Below are 22,705 nucleotides of genomic sequence, written 5' to 3'. Positions count from 1 at the left end.
ATGTCAGGAGGCTCTGCGCCTCTGGACGTGGCTGGACCATCAAGGCACTACCTTGGTGGTTCAACACCTGGCAGGTTCTCTGAACGCCAGGGCAGATGAACTCAGCCGCCGGTGCTTGATGGATCATGAATGGGTCTGACCTAGGGCATGGCGCAAGGTCTCATTCAGCAGTGGGGAGAGCCCTGGTAAGATCTACTCGCCATTGAAGAGAACGCGCAATGTCATCAGTCCTGCGCACTTTGGAATTTCCAAGGCGGTACTCCCTCGGCGACACTTTTCATCGTGAGTGTAGTTGCGGTCTGTTGTACGCCTTTCCACCTATACCACTTCTGCCCAGAGTGCTGAAGAAGATTCTGCGCAACCGGGCCCAAGTCTTCCTTGTGGCTCCGGATTTGGCACGAAGATACTGGTATCCCAAGCTACTCAGCATTGCGATCGATCGCCCAATTCGACTGCCTCTTCAGGAGGATCTTCTGTTGCAGCAGCAGGGGACGGTCCCCACCCAAACCTGTCCAGCCTCCACCTCCATGCGTAGAGATTGAGCGGCGACTGTTGACAGCTTTCGACCTTCCTCCTGAAGTCTGTGATGTCATTTTGGCAGCCAGGCCTCTCTCCACTAAAACGGTATACGCCTGCAGGTGGAACAAATTTGTGGCATGGTGCGCAGCAAAGGCTGTGGATCCCCTTTCTGCCCCTCTTTCCGAGGTTCTTTTGTTCCTTCTTTTCTGGCCCAGCAGGGTTCTGCTATGGGCACTATTAAAGGCTATCTCTCGGCCATTTCCGCCTTTCTACGGTTTCCTGATAAGCCTTCTCTTTTTTAAGTCCCCGGTTGTTTAAAGTTTTCTGAAGGGCATTATGCACACGTTCCCTCCCATGCCGTTCATCATGCCTCAATGGGATTTACACCTTGTCTTGACGTTTCTGATGTGCGCTCCCTTCGAGCCCCTTCATAACTGTCTCACCTTAATGACTGCTTTCCTGGTTGCTATCACCTCTGCCAGAAGAGTGAGTGAGCTCCAGGCTCTTTCTTCCAAACCTCCTTTCCTTTCTGTTCATCCGGACAAAGTGGTTCTGAGAACCCGTCCTTTTTTGCCAAAGGTGGTCGCGCCCTTCTACTTCGGGCAGACCATCACTTTGCCCACCTTCTTTCCACCTCCGCATCCTTCAAGGGAAGAGTAGAGGCTCCACTGGCTGGACCCAAAATGGGCGCTTGCATTCTATCTGCAGCGTACACAACAGTTCCGGGTGGATGATCAGCTCTTTGTAGGCTACGTGGGCGCCAAAAAAGGTCAGGCTGTGCACAAACGGACCATTTCCTGGTGGGTCGTTCTGTGCATCAAAGTATGTTACTCCTTGGCCAAGAAGGAGCCTCCTGTGGGGCTGCGTGCCCATTCGACCAGGGCAACTGCAGCCACTACTGCCTTGGGACGTGGCGTTCCTTGCAGGACATTTGTCAGGCAGCTACGTGGGCCTCTTTCCACACTTTTACCAAACAATACTGCCTTGACAGTCAAGTCCGGAGAGACGGCTCCTTTGGCCATTCTGTTCTCCGTTACTTCTTGGTGTAATATTGTTCGCAGACCCACATCCGGGGTTGGTATTGCTGGGTTATGTATTCTAAGGTAACGAATCTATCACTAACGTGTCTCTTTCAGATGCACAAGTTACTACTTGTGTAACGATATATCTGTAAGAGACATTAGTTTTTGATTCCTTACCGCCCCAACCATCCTCCCCATTCTGCGAACTGATTACTAGGGTTAAGGTCATCCCTTTTTAGGGCCCTAGTTTTATACACCAATGGTCACTATCTTGCATGGCTTTGCGTTCCTGGCACGGAATGTCGTGTACAGAACTAACGTCAGCATGCATGGGTGGCTTTTAAGTATTCTCTGTGACGTCATCTCGGCGCTTACGATGCCAGTGACAGACGTGGAGCCGCAGGACGTCACCTACTGACGCGCAGGGGTACTGCTAAGCAAAACTATTTGGATCCAGTCTGACGCCTGAGGATATTCTAAGGTAAGGAATCTATCTAAGGTAAGGAATATATCATTAACTAATGTCTCTTACACATATATCGTTACACATGTATTAACTTGTGCATTTCTTTACAGACTATACACATAAAAAGATTTTGATTGAAGAAGTTGCCTGTGATATGGGTTGGCGGCCACAGTGGAAAATACGGTAAGAAGTCGACTCTAATGGGTCTAACACTGAATTTGGTCGCACATTGGACCATTAACAGTATTTATTTTGTCGATTTACTATATTGGAATGCACTAGTTAATATTGTATACTCAATACTACAGGTCATTGGCAATAGAACATTAGGTAAGTAGGTTTGGATTCCTTGAATAGGAATAGACCGCCAATTGATTGCTTTAAGGTCTGATCACAATATTGTGGCGAGAGGCATGGCAAGAGTTTACACAATAGGGAACGTGAGCTTCACCTTCAATCCTTTTCGTTTATGATAGATTAGTACATTTTGATGATAGTTGCTCACTTTGATTATAAGACTGTTCCGAGGTGGAACTATGGCACTGAAACATGGTCACATTGGGTATATATGACAATACCCAAGTACTACTTTCCGTTTTGGGGTCTATACACACTCTTCACCGATGGTTATGACCGCAGTCATAACTAATTTTGGGTTGGACAACAATGAAAGGAACTAAGGTTGATTATGATTTATCTTGTAGCCCTAATGAAATCAGTAGTATACCTTCAAAAGACGAAACAGGTGTTGGCAATATTTTGTGTAAGATGACCTGGATACATACGAAGATTGAAAATAAAATTAAGAATATATCTACATCAACTCTTTCTGGAGAACTGTGATTTGAACAGTGGGGTGCCGTATAATTCTGAAAGCCATATCTTCACTTCCCCGTTCCCTTACCCCATGTCTGACTCTCCTCAACTCACCATTGTGCAAACCAACATGTCCGTCTTGCCCAGCAATTAGCCTTATCTCTGAAAACCTTAATAATAGGCACAATGGTTGTTTCCATAAGCTAAACCTGACCCAGCAGACAACCTTTTACTTTCACAACTCCCTGCCATCCTTCACTACACTACAGCCAAGTACATAGGATCTTCAGATTATCTTACCTCTATCTCCAAAAACGTAATTCTGAAATACCCAACCAAATTAGACAGCCTCATTATCTTTCCAACTAGAAGTATCATTAACTGCCTTGCTGAATCTATGGGTCTCTAGCCCTAGTATGTGGTGCTGACCAAGGTGTACAGTCCTCTGTGCTTCAGACCTCAGAAGATCGACAGATTCCAGCCTGACTACATCTGTATCGAATCTCTGTAACAAAATATAACATATTTCAATTGATGTTTGTGTCTATCATTTAAAATATTCTCTGTAATTGTAATCTAATCTCTCAAAACCTTTGGGCTTATTTTTAAAATTGCACTCTAACATCCTTAGAGGTCAAGTACACTTTATCAAAATTACATTGCTTTAGAGCATAGTTTCAAGCCTGAGTTTCCATTTCAGTCAGGTCTTCTTCCTAAAGAAAGATGCAAAAGATTAATGCACTTTCTAAATGCATGTGAAAATATCAGACTCTGCCAAGTCCACGACAGAAAGCAACAAGCCACTCAGTTCAATCAACATTGGATGTAAGCCTGTCAAACAATCACCAGTCATAGAATGTGTTCCATTTGAGATCATTAGTAGTGTTGCTACCCCTTGCCAGAAACTTCATGCATTCCTTTGATAAGCATAAGTAGCCAAACCTAAGGTCTGAATGATTCGTGCAAATAAAAAATCCGGCCTGCGCCCATGATCAGCACAACTGGCAGCTGGAAGCTGAAACGGAGGATGCTTTGGCACATGAAACAAGTCTAGAAAGCAAGTTTGTTTCACCCAATTTAGAGCCACTAGAACCACACGAAAACCTGCACAGTAACAGTCTCTGAATCAGCTCATAAAGCAGATGCTTCATTGGTAATGCACAGTGAAACTCTCCTTACCCTCTATAGAGTTTGCATCGCCCAGTAATCCTGGTTGCTCAAATTTGGAAGTGAAGACAGAGCATTTGCTGTTTTTCCATGCCTATTTTCAGCACACCAACTGTTCAAAGAAGTTTTCCATAGCACATGATTCAGTTAACACTTGTTACTCTCAGACAACTGACCCGCGGAGATCATTTGCTATGTTGTTCTTTATTCCCGGCAGTGTACTGTCACAGATGAATGAATGAATGAAGTGGGATTTACACATGCGCGACTTAGCCCCAGATATGTTCTGTTTGACAACCAAAGTCCAAATATCTTGTGCTTCTCTGGAAATTATCATCAAGGTGATGGCCCCTAGCTCAATAAGCAGAACATTTGGAAATGTCTGCTAATATCCTTCCTGTAACTTTATCCTGGAACCCTCTCAATTTGACTGCTGCAGCTCCAGCACATTTACATGTACCATATTTTCAGACTCACATTACAGTCTACCGACCTCGAAAGCAAGTCCAGAAGTGCTCCCTAATCTTCAAGGGAAGTATCGCAAGTGACATTACCTCCAGATGATGAGGGCAGAAAGGCATGCCAGCCCTTGCTATTTTTCTATGACTTCATGATCAGGACGAACAAGTTACTTACCTTCGGTAACGATATATCTGTTAGAAACAGTAGTTAGTATTAGATTCCTTACCTTAGAATATCCCCAGGCGTCAGTCTGGATCCGGAAACTTTTGCGTAGCAGTACCCCTGCGCGTCGGTAGGCGTCGTCTGCAGGCGTCCCCTGCGGCTCCGCGTCCGTCGTCGGCGTCGTGCGCCGTGATGACGTCGCTGGAGTATATAGACGCCGCCTCCGCGCGCTGACGTCAGTTCTTTGCACACAGCTTTTCCGCGCCAGAACACGCAGAGCCATGTGAGAACCAACACTGGTGCCATTTGAAACTAGGGCCCTGAAAGGGATGTCCTTAACCCTAGGTATCAGTTCGCAGAACGGGGAGGATGGGTGGGGCGGTAAGGAATCTAATACTAACTACTGTTTCTTACAGATATATCGTTACCGAAGGTAAGTAACTTGTTCATCTGAAAGAAACAGGTTAGTATTAGATTCCTTACCTTAGAATAGATACCCCAGCAATACCAACCCCGGTGGTGGGTCTGCGAACCAATACAACCTACACCAGAAAGTCCTGGAGGACCGAACGGCCAAAGAAGCCATCCCTCCGGACTTGACTGTCCAGGCAGTAGTGCCTCGCAAAGGTGTGCAGCGAGGCCCACGTAGCCGCCTGGCAAATGTCCTGCAAAGGGACTCCCCGGCCCAGGGCAGTAGTAGCCGCCGTAGCCCGAGTGGAATGGGCCCTCAGCCCAACAGGAGGCTCCTTCCGAGCCAAAGAGTAGCATGCTTTGATGCACAGGACGACCCACCGAGAGATGGTGCGTTTCTGTACCGCCCTTCCCTTCTTCTCACCCACGTAGCCAACAAACAGTTGGTCATCCACCCGGAACTGGCGTGTGCGATCCATATAAAATGAAAGCGCACGTTTTGAGTCCAGACGATGGAGCCGCTCTTCATCTTTTGAAGGATGCGGAGGCGGGAAGAAGGAGGGTAAGGTGATGGACTGCCCGATGTGAAAAGCAGAAACTACTTTGGGCAGGAAAGAAGGCCTAGTCCTAAGAACCACCTTGTCAGGATGGACGGACAAGAAAGGAGGTTTGACAGAAAGAGCCTGGAGCTCACTCACTCTCCTGGCAGAGGTGATGGCAACCAGGAAGGCCGTCTTAAGAGTGAGAAGACGGAGAGGACAGGAATGAAGCGGCTCAAAGGGAGCACACATCAAGAATGTCAGAACCAGATTCAAGTCCCACTGAGGCATCACGAACGGAACTGGTGGATACATGTGCGTGATGCCTTTCAAGAACCTCAGTACAATAGGGGACTTGAATAAAGATGGCTGATCAGGTAGCCTTAAGAAGGCGGAAAGGGCAGAAAGGTAGCCCTTGATAGTGCCCAGAGCAGAGCCCTGCTGGGCAAGAGAAAGAAGGAAGAGGAGAACCTCGGAAAGAGGGGCAGAAAGGGAATCCACAGCCTTTGCTGTGCACCATGCCACAAATCTGTTCCACCGGCAGGCGTATACCGACTTCGTGGAGGGACGCATGGCTGCCAGAATCACATCACAGACTTCAGGAGGCAAGTCGAATGGCCTCAACTGCCGCCGCTCAACTCCACGCCTGGAGGTGGAGGCTGGACAGGTTCGGGTGGAGGACCGTCCCCTGCTGCTGCGACAGAAGGTCCTCCTGAAGGGGCAGGCGGAACGAGGGACCGACTGACATGCTGAGTAGCTCGGGATACCAGTATCTTCGAGCCCAGTCCGGAGCCACAAGGATAACTTGGGCCCGGTCGCGCCTGATCTTCTTCAGCACTCTGGGCAGAAGTGGTATAGGCGGAAAGGCGTACAACAGACCGCAGCTCCACTCGCGCCGAAAGGCGTCGCCGAGCGAGTGCCGTCTTGGAAACTCCAACGCGCAGAACTGATGACATTGCGCGTTCTCTTCTGTGGCGAATAGATCTAACCACGGCTCTCCCCATTGCTGAAAGAGGCCGCTCGCCACGTCCGAGTTCAGACGCCATTCGTGATCCACCGAGCACCGACGGCTGAGTTCGTCCGCCCTGGCGTTCAGAGAACCTGCCAGGTGTTGAACCGTCAGAGTCACACCCTGAAGTTCCAGCCATTGCCAGAGGCGCAGAGCCTCCTGGCAAAGGGTCCACGACCCCACCCCGCCTTGTTTGTTGCAATACCACATGGCGGTGGTGTTGTCCGTGAACACCTGCACTACACTCCCGTTGACAAAGGGGAGGAATGCCTTTAGTGCTAGGCGAATCGCCCGCAGCTCCAACAGGTTGATATGGAGCCGGGACTCCGCCGGAGACCAGATGCCTCTGATCTCCGCCTCTCCCAAGTGGCCACCCCAGCCCTGGAGGGACGCGTCCGTCACAACCACGTGCTCCGGTTGGGGAAGGGAGAGGGATCTGCCTCTGACCCAATCGCGGTCCGTAAGCCACCACTGCAACTGTCTCGCAGTGCCCTCCGAGATCAGGACATGGTCGGATAGGTTGCCCTGATGCTGGGCCCACTGAAACTTCAGGTCCCACTGCAGAGCCCGCATCCGCCACCTGGCGTGATGCACGAGTAGGATGCAGGAGGCCATCAGCCCCAGAAGCCGTAGCGTCAACCTGACCGAAACCCTGGAAAACGGCTGAAAGATGGGAATCAGAGCCTGAATATCCCGAACCCGCCGTTCCGGAGGATAAACCCGAAACTGCGCCGAGTCGAGAACCGCTCCGATGAAAAGGAGCTTTTGAGAGGGACACAGGTGTGATTTCGGCACATTGATGGAAAACCCCAGCTCGTGCAGGAGGTCTGCCGTCATCTGAAGGTGGTGGACGACTGTTTGGGGCGAGCCCGCCTTCAACAACCAGTCGTCGAGGTAGGGGAAGACTGAAACCCCTAACCGGCGCAGATGAGCTGCGACCACCGCCATCACTTTCGTGAACACCCGTGGGGCGCTGGTAAGGCCGAATGGGAGCACGATAAACTGAAAGTGCTCCTGGCCTACCGTGAACCGCAGGTAACGCCGGTGGGCCGGCAGGACGGGGATGTGAAAATACGCATCCTGCAAGTCCAACGCTACCATCCAGTCTTGTGGGTCTAGAGCAGCCAAGACCTGAGCCAAAGTCAACATCTTGAACTTCTCCTTCCGGAGGAAGCCGTTGACGTCCCTTAGGTCCAAGATAGGACGGAGGCCTCCTTTGTCCTTCTTGGGCACCAGAAAGTAGTGGGAGTAGCAACCACACCCTACTTCTGTCCCAGGAACGCGCTCGATGGCCCCCTTGGCCAAGAGGGCCGTAACTTCCTCCTGCAGAAGTGTCAAGTGGTCCCCCGACACACGGTGGTTCTGCGGTGGCATGGCTGGAGGAGTGGACTCGAAGGGGAGGGAGTAGCCCCTTCGGACGAGCTGCAGCACCCACCTGTCCGATGTAATCGCGCGCCAGCGGGAGTGGTGATGGCGAACCCTGCCACCCACTGGCGTCACGTGAGCTCGAAAGCTCGGACTAGGAAGATTTGGAGGCTGCAGCGGGGGGAGGTGTGGACTGACCTCGCCGCTGCCCTCTACCGCCACCACGGCGGAATCCACGGCCGCCACCGCGCTGGGGAGCGTTCTGCGGCGCGTGGCTGGCAGCTCGAGTGGGACCGCCCCTTCCTTGGCCACGAAAGGGGCGAAACGAACCAGTCTGCTGGCGCTGGGTAGAAAGACCCAAGGACTTGGCCGTGACCCTGGAGTCCTTGAAGCGCTCAAGCGCGTTGTCCGCCTTGTCACCGAACAGGCGACTGCCATCAAATGGCATGTCCATGAGGGCATTCTGGACGTCCGGCGAGAAGTTGGCAGATCTCAGCCAAGCATGGCGACGAATCGCCACCGTCGTGGACATAGCCCGTCCCAGCGAGTCGGTCGTGTCAAGACCACACCTGATCGAGTACCTCGCCGCGTCCCGGCCTTCAACCAAGGCCTGGTTGAGCTTGTCCCGCACTTCCTGCGGGCACTGCGGCAGACACTCCGCGACCGTATCCCACAGGGAGTGGGTGTAGCGGCCCAAGAGGCACGCGGTATTACAAGACCGCAGTCCAGCGCTCAAAGAGGAAAAGACCTTTTTGCCAAATTGGTCATACCGCTTCGATTCCCGATCGGGCGGGGCCGACGGAAATGCGGACTGTGAAGTGGAGGCCTGGATCACCAGACTCTCCGGGGAGGGATGGGTGGAGAGGAAGGCAGGGTCGTCCGAGCACGGACGGTGACGCCTGGCAACGTTCCGGTCAACCGGCGCACCGGAAGCGGGCCTGGACCAGGTGCCCAAAAGGACATCCGTCAGGGCCTCATTAAACGGCAGCAGAGGCTCCTGAGGGCATGACTGCGGTTTAAACACTTCGGTCAGAATGTTAGGTTTGACCTTAGCGACGGGGGGCTCAAGGCGCAAGGCCTTGGCAGCCCTCATCAGGACCACCGAATAGGCAGCCCCCGCCTCAGACGCCACAGGGGAAGGCGAGACAAACCCAGGGTTGGGCGACTCGTCCAGACCACTGGCATCACCCAAGTCACCTACCCAGTCCACGTCATACTGGCAGGCACGGGATAAAGGGTCCTCAGACCCCTCCCAACCCTCTCCATACTCGTCTTCATCGCCGTAGTCTGGGTCGACGATATAGACTGGCTCCTCGGGGTCAATGGGCCCCATCGGCGCCGGATCCGGCGTCGGACGACGCCGGTCCGACTCCGCGTCCGGAGTCAGAGAGGGAATGGGGGTGGCGCCGCGCGGCGCCGGCGCCGGGGACCCGACGCCGGCCGGAACCGACGGCGGAGTCCCGGCGTCGCGCGGGGGCGGCACCACGGGACAGCCCAATGGAATCGACGCCGGAGAGGCCGGTAGACCAGCCGGCGACGAACCTGAGGGGCCCAGCGGCGCCGGGGCCGGAGCCACCGGCGGCGTCGGGGCAGGAGCACCCGAACCGCTCGGGCCCCCAGATGGGACCGACGGGCCCGCAGGCGCCGTAGGCCCCGCCGGAGGAGACCTCGCCCTCATAGCCATGAGGAATGCCTCAATCTCCTCGCGCGACGTGCCTTCCCCAGGGATCGACGGGTATGGGGCAGACGGCGTCGGCGACCCACGCGGGGCCGCGGGGGTGGGGCCACCCGAACCCCCGGCCGCATCACGCGGGCGTCGGGGGGAGTCGGGGGTGCGATGACGACGCACCGACTTCTTACGCTTACCTGACGAACCGGAGGAATGGTGGCGACTCCCGGAGCGCTCATGGCGGCTCCGCGATTGTTCCCTCGACCGCTCCCTCGACCTCCGACCGGACCGGGACCGCTCTCGACGCGGGGCCGACACTCGGAGCTCGAGAAGCTTGCGGGACCGCTCCCGCCTAGCTTTACTAGTCAAGGCCCGACAGTCGACGCAGGACTCCACGTCGTGGTCCACGCCCAGACACCGGAGGCAGAGTCGATGGTGGTCGGTGACCGACATCATGCGGTCGCAATTGTCGCAACTCTTGAAACCGGGCATCCTACCGGCACCGTAGAAGATTTATTCAACAAAAAACTTGGTCAAAAGACCGGAGTACTGCTCTTCGGATCTGCGCTAACTGGCGCGGAAAAAAGAAGAACTGACGTCAGCGCGCGGAGGCGGCGTCTATATACTCCAGCGACGTCATCACGGCGCCGACGACGGACGCGGAGCCGCAGGGGACGCCTGCAGACGACGCCTACCGACGCGCAGGGGTACTGCTACGCAAAAGTTTCCGGATCCAGACTGACGCCTGGGGATATTCTAAGGTAAGGAATCTAATACTAACCTGTTTCTTTCAGATAAAGGTAATGTACACAGGGAGTGTGCCATCCTCAGAGATGTTCATCTGGGTTCACTACCAACACAACATCATTAAAGCCTACTTCTGATTTTTAAGTTTCTCTGAAACAGTAACACATGCACTCTACTAGCTATAGGAATCGCAGAGAAAACTATTTTTATAAAAATAATCCACGGCTGGCAGACAGGATTGGTTTTTACCTCCTTCTATACACGCCAGACTAAAATTATTGTAATCTAAGGGCCATTTTCGCACAGTAGCATGCATGCTCGGATTTAGAATGCACAAAATGTGAACTTACACAGCTAAATTGAATTACTCACAAGCAAAATAACACCAGTCTAGTGGAAGTAAATGCAGAAGTTTTAACATATGAGGCACATTAGTGATGGATTCGATTTCAAAAATGCACTTCAGTGTTGAAGTAATTCATGCAGAATATTAACAAATTTGAGAACAGAAAACATGGAGAACATATGTAATGTCTATTTAACAGACGATTGCAGGCGCCAATACAATTTAAACATGCATTATTTGAAACATGATTGTACGTATGTGCCTAAGTAGGGAGAACATGTTATGTGGGAGGGTAGGGTCACATTTCAGGGCAGCTTCAAAGAAAGAAAAACTGCTAGACCTAAAGCAGCACGAAGTACCTGTCCAGACAGACTGCTCCCAAATTGAACAAAAGCTGGGTAGTCTTCCAACCATGTGGTAACGTAGATCCATCACCAGCAGCTAAGAAGCTATGTTTGACCGACAGAACTTTGGCTACAGCAGCATCAACCTCTGCAGGGGAAAGTCTTAAGATCAGCTGCCCCAGAAGGCCCAAGGTTAAATGATATGTTTCATTCAAGTGCCCAGCATTAGAAATTACGACCTGAAACATTAGTGGGATAACCTGTTCCAAGGTCTTTAAAGAAAAGTTGGAGTTCTGGAAAGCAAACAGAAGGAATAGCACATAAAAGCATGTTCAAACACATGGAAATGACACTTCGAATATATACATTTATCAAGACAAAAGACACATCCCACCACCAGAAAAAATACCTTTTTTTATGATGCATGCCTGTAACAGGTTATCAAGACCTTTCAATGCACCAATGGATCTGCATTTAGAAGACACATTTAACAGATGGGCAAATGCATGGCAGTAGATCCCCATATTTACAGAAATAGTAATTTTCAATAATGTAAACCCATTCACTCCAATTTACTGTCTGAATTTTGAAGATAAACATCAAAAAGAAAAAATATAAACATATTTTCCACACCATTTGGGACACTGAAAATTAAAGATGACAATACAATAATGATAGTATTATTAATTTTGGTCAACATCACCGTCAGTTGGGGGGCGTGGCTTGACACCGTAGTAAGATGGCAGTCGTTGGGTGAGCTCCGCCAACTCGCGGAGCTTCTTTGTTTCCCGTTGCCTCAGAGCGTCGGTGTTTGCGAACAGGGATGGTGGTCCCGATGCCCTGAAGCCGCGCTACATCTAGCGGATGATTTTTCCTGCTTCTACATCCAGGGTGAAGCGTGGAATCGCCATTGGTGCTAATTCCCTCACATAATCGTGGGCGCCCGCTATTTTAACTCGCGGCGCCCGCGTTTCAACGGAATTATACCTCAAGTTCTGTTTTGGATCCTGAACTGCTGGTATGTCCCCTAATGTGGAATCCTTTCATTCAATATGAATGCTGCACCTTTATTTATATTCTTTCTATTGACATTATAAGAAGTCTAATTCCTCCTCCATTTCCAAAAGAATGCTGTTCCATCTTTTCCCTATGAGTGGCAATAAGAGGAGATGTACAGTTACAGAGAAGGCTTTTCCATTTTTCTCTTTTACAGTAAAGACAATCTTTTAAAATGGCAGCTTATTGCTATCAACGTTGAGGCAATCACATGGAGCATTTGTGAAGAGGCACTTATGGTTGTTAATGCCATGTCCTTCCATTTTTTTGATATAAAAAGATGCATTTTTTGATGTCTTCACTCACTAGTTTCACAGTTTTCATCGTATTTTTTGTTCTGTGGCGACGCTTTTTCCTACTGTGGTAATATTGGATCTTCCATTTTCCCTTCATCGAGGGCACATCGTTTGGGTCGTCCTCAACCTAACTCTAATAAGCCACGTCGTATCATCATGCTTTTCTTAGAGTTTACTGAGTTGATGGATGTCTTGAAAGCAGTTAAATCCAAACGATGCCTCACATGGTCAGGTCATGATATTTTCATTTTGCAAGGTGTTTCAAATGACGACTGCACGCCGTAAAGAATTCTTGTCTCTCTGTCCCCAGATGAGACAGTTGAACATTCAATATGGTATTCTTCACCCATGTCTCTGTAAAGTTACTCACGAAGGAAGGTCTCGTTCTTTTGAAGATCCGGCCAAGCTGAGACTCTTTCTTAATAATATCTCTCCTTGAAATATGGAAAATTAATGTTGTATACTTTCTTAGTTCTATCAGTTAATTGGTTCTTGCTCATCTCATTTTACCTTTATTCCCCTCTTTTTACATGTTCCTTCTGTTAAAATATATTTATTTCTTTTTTCTCTTCTATCTTAACTATGTACTTCATATTATTATTGGCTATTTATTTATTTATGAGGTTTATTATTATTTATTTATTTGTATCGCAGTCTCTGCTTTTGTTGTCACCATGTCCCATCCGTCTTGTTGCTCGTTTTTCTTCAGATCTGGATTCTGTTCCTTGATCTGCTTACTTTTTTCCTCGCTCTATTTTTCTCCTCTCTATCATTCTACTGTTCCTATGCTCTTTTGTTATGGTGCTTCTTTATTATCGATCCTTTGTCTTCACAAATATCTTTCCTTATATTCCATTAAGTGTTTACGTTTATCTATTTTGTTGCTTGATGCCTTTGTCTATTATCATTAATTGTTGTTATACGTTTTGTTTTTTGTATTTATCTAATAAGTGGTATTGTTTTGCTTCCAGTCGTTATCCTGAAGTGTTTCATCTCTATTCATGTATTTCCCTACCTTCCCTTCATTATGTGTAATGTTGTCACGTGGAATGTTCGTGGTCTTGGAGACCCCGTCATAAGGCAAAAGGTACTCTCTCACTTATCTAAATCTAAATTGAACTCTCATGTCTCTTTTATTCAAGAAACGCATTGCAATGATGTAGAATCACTTAAATTGAAAAGACAATGGGTGGGTCAAGTTGTTTTGTCTCCAGCTTCCAATCGAAAAGGTGGTGCAGCTATTTTATTTCATAAATCAATCCATGTACAAATTTTATCTACGCAATGTGATAGAGATGGACGTTGGGTAATGGCTAAGGTTGTTATACAAATTAAGAAATTGTCTTCTTGAACATTTACAGCCCTGTTAAACCAGATCCAGAGTTTTGGAACAACAATAAGATTTTACTATCCTCTATGGATACCACTAATATTATTGTTGCAGGGGACTTTAATCAATGGTTAGACCCATTTTCGGATAGACAATCCAAATGCAAATTTAACCCTGATAACATTCATAAATCATTTCAATCTGCCATTGCCTCTCATTCATTATATGATGTTTGAAACCTGAAACCCTGACATCCTTGAGTTTACTTTTTTTCTAATGTCCACCACACTCGTTCTAGAATTGATTATATTTTAGTTAGTAAACAACTACTCCCATCCATTCACTCCTATGAGATTGGATCTATTTTTATTTCTGATCATGCTCCCGTTTTCTCTACCGTAGAGCTCTCCAGAGTTCTCCAAAATTTGGTCGTTGGAAACGTTATAATTTTTTATTGTCAGATAATACTTTTGTTACTGAAGCCACTACCTTTATTAATGATTTTTTTACTATTAACAGTCCATTGGACACTTCCATTACTAATAACTGGGATGCCTTTAACCTCTACGATGCTCATGACGGCTCCCGGCCGTCATGAGTCATGGTGGGCAGGTGCTGATGACGGCCACGAGCCGTCATGACCACGCCCGCGATTGGAATGTTCAGCACTGCGGCGGAATTTTCGCCGCAGTGATGAGGTTAAGGCTTCATTACGTGCTTTTGCTATTTCATATTCAGCAAAAATCAAGAAAATTGCTAAAGCCAAATATGCCATTTTACTACAGCAACTTAAACAATTGGAACATAATTACTTTATCTCTAAGTCTCCATCGGTTCTTCGTGAACGGATTAAAGCCAAATCGGCTCTTAATAAACTTGCCACAACTAATGCTTGTAATGTTCTTCTCAAAATTAAGTCCAAATACCACGGTGGTCAGAATAAAGCTGGTAAGATGTTGGCCATTTAAAAATTAAATCTGAACTAAAAATATAGGTCCTATCCTCAATGAATTTACTAATAATTTGGCTTCCTCTAATGAAGATATTGTCTCTATTATCAGTCACTATATTCTGATGATACGAATCCCTCTCCTCAAAATTTACATACCAATCCAATCCAATCCAAAAATTCTTTATTTCGGCCACATAGGCCATAAAAGAAGCAATAAAAATACATACAGATAAAAGACAATATATACAATAAAAACCAACTGGACCTGCAGTGTTTAGAAAAGCATGGTAAAATAGATTAACCAGACATTTTCTTCCTTATTATCCATGCTGCCATTAAGAATTTGGAAACCGCAAACACAATGTGGCCCAGGGTATTAGTTTTCAGCACCCTGTAGGCTTGTAAATAGTTACTGAAGCCCAGATTCCGACATAGAGGGGCTAGCCAGCGCCTCCTCGGGCTCCAGTAAACATGGCAACAGAACATTATGTGCAAGTCATCTTCTTCCTTGACTTTACAGCATGGGCAAAGCTTGTCGCCCCCTAGCGACCACTTATGGGTAAAAACTTTAGTAGGGAGCGTGCCAAACCTCCATTGCAGGAACAATTTCCTCGCCAGAAGAGGGTAAATAAAATCCATAAAGGGTTCAAAAACATAAGAATTTTTGGATACAATAAAACGTCCCGTCAGGGTGCCACTATCATATGCACTGTCCATATCAGCAAGGGTTTTGTTCTTATAGAGCTGTGCCAGGGTTTTGCGCGAAGTCCTTCTACATCCCTGAGCTGGGTCATCCCATAGGTCTGGCAAGTTCAAGCTGGAACATTCCGATTTGATAAGTGCCAGCCAAGGGATCTTACCATTAACATCCAGCCTCAAGACATGTATGAGGTCCTGCCTATAGTGATGCAGCTCCTCAGTGGACCATAACCGATGCCAGTACTTCACCGGTTTCGACCGCAAGTCCTCTGCGATTGACGGGAGGCCCAGGTCAAGTCTTAGGGGGAGGAGTGGTGTGCCTTGCGGGAGAGCAAGAAGACGTCTGAGGAAACAATTTTCCACCCCTGCCATGACCTTCCCAGCTTTATGGCCCCACAGCTCACTGCCATACGAGGCAGCCGCCTTCGCCTGAGTCCTGTACATTTCCAGGGCCGGACTGACAGGCTTGAAGGTGGACTTGTTGGATACCCTCAGGAGTGCGCCCGATAGCTGGGAGAGTTTCAGCCTAGATCTTGCCACCTGGGAATCCCAAGTCAGATTTTCTTGGAGTGAGACCCCCAAGTATGTAAAGGTAGAAACCCTTTCCAGACTGGTTCCCCCCAGTTTTGGATTGGGTCTGGTCTTGGTCGGAGGGTTGAAGATCATGAACTTAGTTTTTTCCGTGTTCACCTCCAACCCGTGTTGTCTACAAAAGTGACCAAAACCATCCACGATCCTCCACGGTGGTCAGAATAAAGCTGGTAAGATGTTGGCCATTTAAAAATTAAATCTGAACTAAAAATATAGGTCCTATCCTCAATGAATTTACTAATAATTTGGCTTCCTCTAATGAAGATATTGTCTCTATTATCAGTCACTATATTCTGATGATACGAATCCCTCTCCTCAAAATTTACATACCTTTTTCGGGCCTCCCTAGTCCTCCTTTGCTTCTTGATAAATTTGAATTCCTAGAAAATGAGATTACTCTTCAAGAGATAACGGAAGCTATCAAATCCTTAAAAAAAAAAATCGAAAGCTCCGGGTCCTGATGGTCTTTCTGTTGAAATGTTTGCTACTTTTGCCTCCATTTTTGCGACCAAACTCTTGGTCCTTTTGAACTCATTCCTTGTTGACTCCAAAGCATCTGGCTCATTTATGGAGGCCTTGATTGTACTTATTCCCAAACCTGACAAGGATCATTCCCTCTGCAAAAACTATCGCTCCATTTCATTAATCAATTATGATTGTAAGGTATTTGCTAAAATTCTTGCCACTTGCCTTGAAAGTATCATCCCTCTTTTGGTTAAAACTGATCAGGTTTGTTTTCTTAAGGGCAGATTGGCTTTGGACAATGCTCGCATGTTCGCTAATGTTATTTCCTTGGGTAACAAGTACAAATAAACACTTGCAGCTTTGTGTTTAGATGCAGAAAAGGCTTTTGATCGCATAAACTGGCATTTCATGTTAAATACACTCAAATAATTTAGTTGTGGTCCAAATATTTTTTTTGCTTTAACTTATGATTTTGCTGATATCCCTATCCCCTGTTGGATTGTTTTTGAACGCTCCTTATTAAAAAAATGTCTTTCTGTGATATAATATATATGTCTAATTGTTCCTTCATATCAGATACTCCTATCTTAAAATACTCCCGACAATTACTATATAATATTTTTTCTGATGGGCTAGATTCCTATCAATGTTTTTATCCTCAACTATTTGGTATAACAAATTTATCAAACATAAACGTAAATCATTTTATTGCAAACACAGGAAGGCAAAGGGAATTATTTGTATTCATCAATTTATCAAACATAATTCTGTTATTCCCTTCCAGGAATTGAAGTCACAATATAATTTACCTGATTCATTTTTTAATGAATACCTTTTACTATCAACAGCTTTACAATCTTACTTATCTTCCCACATTTTCCCTTTAGCCTCTCCATTACTTACGTCACCCCCACAGTTATGTAATGTTTCCCAAGATCATACGCCTTAGGCAGCTTTTATTTATAAGCTGTTATTTTCTCGTGATAATGAACAACCTAAATCTCATGTTGAATTACTCTGGGAAACAGACTTATCTATGTTACTCCCCATTTCTTCTTGGGATAAATTATGGCTCAAGCTATTTAAAACTTCTGTTGCTGCATGTATTACTCAACCCCTTTATTTCATTTATAGTAGAACGGGGATCACCCCTGTTCATATATCCAAGTTTTCCCCTACCTCCCCATCCCTCTGTTGGTCCTGTACAGAATCTACTGGGACTTTAGTTTATCAACTTTATGATTGTTCGAATGTATTAAAGTTTTGCCAATCTATTTGGTCTAAAAGCATGATAATATTTCAATGTAATATTCCATTAACAATACAAAATGTTTTTCTGGGTTCCTCCTCACCTGATTTTGATGTTTCCAATCCTATTACTCTGTTGTTTGATTTATTTATTGCTATAGCATTTAAAGTGATTTTGTCCTGTTGGAAAGATATTTCTAACTTATCATTATTAACCTGGTGGAATTTTATCTGTGATGAACACAGAATTAATACTGTTTTTACTCTTACTCAGAAAATCAAATCTGACCTGCTTTGGCTACCCTTCCCATCTTTCTTGTTATGCACCTGCATCTTAATTTCTCACTCTTTCCCAATGTCCTAAAACTTTATTTCCTTTTTCTTTTCTTCCTCTCCTTCATATCTCCTTTCCTTTTCTCTCTTTTTGCTCTGTCTGTTTTCTTACCTCTTTTTTATCTTCTATTTTGAATTATTTGCTCATATTTCTTTCTTTAAATTAATCATTGTAGTTTATTTATAATGCGTTCATTTAATTATTATATGTTCTTTTTCTGAAAACGTAATAAAAATCATTAAACAAAAAGCCATTACCGTCAGTTGGTTTTGGCACCATATTAAGCAATTTCCCCTGATAGTATGGACAGTGTATAACATCACTTTATGAACGAATAAAGTACCAAACAGCATAAGAAAAAAATGTATAATATAGTCCAAAAATAAGAGGCACCTGCAAACAATAGACAACTGTTTTAAAGAACAAGTTACTTACCTTCAGTACCACCCTTTCAACTGGATAGTCTATCTTAGTACAGATTCCTCACTTTGTGAATATCCCCGGGGCCAGACTGTATCTGGAAAATTCAATGTAGTGCTTCTGTGCACTAGCAGGTGGCACCATGCAATTCCATGTTGACTCTCCAAGTAATTGAGTTGCATAAAAGTGCTGCCCATACACACCGACATCAGTTTCTTTCATTAATTCATCCGCAGCCCTACAAGGCCTAGGGGAAAAAAACTACCCATCTCAACAGAACGGACTATCAAGGCAATAAGGCTTTGTGAACGTGGGCACCAAAGCTTAAATAGCTGCCTCACAAATTTCAAGGACAGGCACTCTATGTGCCAACACCGTGGTAGCCACCTTGGCCCCAGTGAAGTGACCCACCAACCTTCTTGAGGATGCTTTATGGCCAATGCCTAGCAGATATTGATACAGAGAACAGTCCATCGAGAGATGGTATGAATGTGTATTGCCTTACCCTTCTTTGCAGCAGAAACCCCCTCAGAGCTCTGATTGTCACTGACGTTTCATGGTACGATCAATGTACAAGAGTGTCTTCCTCTTTCGGGGGATGGGGAGAAGCAAAGAAGATTCGCTTAGCCGACAAACAGGCATCAACACCTTGGACAGGAACACCACTCAAGTCCTTTGCACCAATTTGTCTGGGGAAAAAAGGGGTGTAAGAAAGCTGAACAGACAGGGCCTAAAGTTCAGTAATCTGATATGCAAATGTTATTGCCACCTGGAAGACCATATTCTAGGTGAGTAGATGCAATAAACAACTATGTCTTGGTTCAAAAAAGGGTACCAATCAGAAAGGGTGTTGGTGGAAACAAATGTTGCAAACCTTTTAAAAAACACATCACCACTTGTGATTTGAACAAGGACGCCTGGTCCGTAAAATGGGTGAAAGAGCCAACAGGTAACCTTTAACTGCACCCATAGCAAGGCCTTGCTGGGACAAAAAACAAAGCAAGCAACAACACATTCAGCTGTTGAGCTTGTAAGAGGTCTAATTGCCGGATACCAGAAAATGCCACAAACTTGTCCCAGAACCCTGCATATATAGATTGCATGGAAGGGTGCCCGGCCACTAGGGTGACATTGATGACCTCAGGAGGGAGGTCAAAAGAACTCGATTGCCGCTGATGAAACTTCACACATGGAGGTGCAGATTGTGCAGGCACAGGAGAAAGATCCTACCTTGCGGCTGAGACAGAAGGGCCTCCTGCAGTGGAAGCCAGATTGGAGGACAGACGCTATTCCAAATTGAGGTAGGACCTCCAAGAGAAGTACCCCTGTCTTCTCTCCATTTAGTTTCAGGTCATTACACAATAATCATTGGCATATGATACTGCCTTTAGCTCGAAGGAGCAGACAAGTTTGACCAGAGGGCACACGTAAAGAATGAATAACGTGGGGCTCAAAAGCCCTGGGGGACCACACATGGCAGCAAAAATGTCTCCGACAGGAACTGGTACACTACCACGATTTGAGATCTATCCGTAAGGAAAGAGGATAACTGATTCAAAGCTGTATTTTTCATTCCCAGTTCCTGCAAACGCTTTATCAGCAGGGTAGGGGAGATGGTATTGAAGGCCGCAGAGATTCAACAGGATCAGGACAGTGGCCTGCCCTACGCCAACAAGGGGTCTGTTGCTTTCTGTAGCCAATATCAGAGCTGTTTCTGTTGCATGGTTCCAAAGGAAGCTGTGTTGCGACCCATCCAACAGACCCTGCTCCTCCACAAATCCCACCAGGGTTTGGTCAAGAGGTGTTTCTCCATGAACTTCGCTGGGACCGGACACAGAGAAATAGGCTGATAATTCTTCAGATCACTAGGATCTAGATTCGGCTTCTTGTGTAAAGGGTGTTCCGCAGTTGCGAATAGTACCCAGTCTTAATGCCATGCTTACAATTGTCGTTAGTGGACGAGAGACCGTACTGGACGCCAAGTGCAAAATATTTGCGGAGAAGGACTTCTGAGGAGATCCTGATTTAGTATTAACAGATCTATAGCAAGGGCTGTCTCCACTGTTGTAAGATTCCAGCCAGCTCTAGGGGCATAGAGCCGTTGGCCTTCTGTTGCAGTACCACATGGTGGTGGTGTTTAGGAGACCCTGCCCCCCTCACCTCACTCCCTTTTGATGGTGAGCAGGAAGGCCTTCAAGGTCAAGATCTTGTGAACTCCACCTCTTCCAGATGGCCTCCCCAACCCAGTACGGACGAGCCATCACCACCTTCAGCCCTGGGTGGGGTAGATAGAGTGGTCTGTCACTGGTCCAATTGCGGGCGAGCACCACCACTGCAGATATTTTGCAGTCTCCTCCGACATGATACAATAAGTTTCCTTGGTGTTGGACAAATTGAGACTTCAAGTCCCACTGCAACGGTCGCCTGTGCCATCCATGATTGTGAGTAGGATGCAGAGTGTTATTAGGCCCAGAGACCTCAGAGCCATTCTAACTGAGCCCTAGGACCGAGGTTGAAATATCAGGATCACAGCCCAAATGTTCACTGGTCTGGAGGAAAATCTTGAAAGCACAAGGTATTTATTATGGCTCTGATAAAAGGGATTCTCTGCAAAGGAGTCATGTGTGATTTCTGCAGGTTGACTGAGAACCTAAACGATATTAGTCTCCTGTTCTTGGGAGCTGGTCTGCTACGGTCTGTGGTGAGCCTGACTTCAATAGCCTGTGATCGAAATAGGGGAAGACTGGTACTGCTGAACTTCTCAAATGGGCACTGCCATTACCTTCATGAAAATTTAAGGGGCATTGGTGAGGTCTAAAGGGAGCAGAACAAACTGAAAGGGCTTGTGACTCACCCTGGACCACCTGTAGCACATGTGGGCCTGCAGACAGGGTTGTGAACAAAAAACCTACAGGTTCAATGCCACATCCAGTCTCCAGGATCCAGGGCAGAGGGAACCTGAGCCAAAATGAGCATCTTGAGAGGTTGAAGGTCTAGAATAGGATGGAAGCATACACCCTTCCTCAGTATAAGGAAGTAACTGGAGTAGCAGCCAGTCCCCACTTCTAATGCTGGAACTCTCTTTATGGTTCCTTTGGCCAAATGAGCTTGCACTTCCTGGCATAAGATGATCAGGAGATCCTCCGACAGGCAATCCACTGTAGGTGGCAGTTCAAAAAGGAAAGGCAAGATGTAGCTCTGTTGGACAATCTGTAGAACAGGGGTCTCCAACCTTTTCAGTAATGAGAACTACTTTTGTTCATTGAAAATCATCCCGAGCTATTAGTATTAGGGTTGTAATTGGGACAACATAAGACAAGATTAAGTTAATGGACATTGTAGGTAGGATTACCTGCAGTGACCACATCAGTGCATCAGGAGGCTTTGTTAATTTGAAATGCCTTTACATGAGTAATACATAACAACCACAGCTGCAGTGCCCACTGCATCAAGGTAATAGTAATCAGTCTCCCACCATCTCATGATTTATCACTTAAATATCAGATTTAAATACATTTTGAAAATTCAACAGTTTTCCTCCAAACATCAGCTTATAAAATCTGAAAAGACACATTTTCGTTCAAAATACACATTTTTAATGTTGTTATTTATCGATTAATTCAACCAAGCATAAGCTTCTAACTTAGAAAGCTGGGCTGTACATAGGAGAGCTACTTACAGGTAGCTGGAGAACTACCAGTAGCTCACAAGCAACTCGTTGAAGAAGCCTGCTGTAGAACCTATTTGTCAGAATTGATTTTCTGCCACCTCTGCAGGAAGTGGCTATTCCTGCCCTCCTTGGACAGCTATGTGACGCAAAGGGCACTAAAGAGATTTTGCAGTTGTTGCTGGAGGAGTAGAATAAAGAAATGCTGTCCATGGCTGCCAGACCTTTGTCAGCAGGACCCAAAGCCCGACCTAGAAAGGGTTGGGAAGCCTGTTGGGCAGGTGGCGGTGGCTGGTGCTGTCAAGTGCGGATTTTGATCTAGAGCTGAGAAACCCAGAGAATGTGATGTAACTCAGCTTTCCTTAAAACGTTCCAAAATGGAGAAAGCTGTTTAAAGGCATGTCCACTAAGGACACCTTGATGGTCCAGAGAATCCGGTGGACCTCAATCATGTGTGTTGCAAAAGTACTTCGCTAGCTCCCATAGCCCTGCCCAGACACTCTGTGGCATCTAGTTCTGAGCGGACATCGAATTTGGACAAATTCCAACCATCTTGAATGATTCGGGCTAGTGAAGGACATAGGTCTTCTGGGACCGAAGGTG

General features: G+C 46.6%; 1 protein-coding gene across 1 annotated transcript in view; it reads right to left on the bottom strand.

The window, feature by feature from the left end:
• ZZEF1 (zinc finger ZZ-type and EF-hand domain containing 1) overlaps positions 1-22,705 on the bottom strand; it is a 1,627,273-nt gene that overhangs the window by 619,000 nt on the left and 985,568 nt on the right. The window contains exon 40 of the mRNA XM_078679684.1: positions 11,060-11,337. Coding sequence (XP_078535810.1) covers positions 11,060-11,337 — 278 coding nt within the window. The remainder of the gene's footprint in view (positions 1-11,059; positions 11,338-22,705) is intronic.

Source organism: Lissotriton helveticus, chromosome 3_1, assembly GCF_964261635.1.
Source record: "Lissotriton helveticus chromosome 3_1, aLisHel1.1, whole genome shotgun sequence".
Taxonomy (NCBI): Eukaryota; Metazoa; Chordata; class Amphibia; order Caudata; family Salamandridae; genus Lissotriton; species Lissotriton helveticus.
The sequence above is the reverse complement of the archived record's forward strand: the minus strand, read 5'-3'. Positions and strand labels throughout refer to the sequence as shown.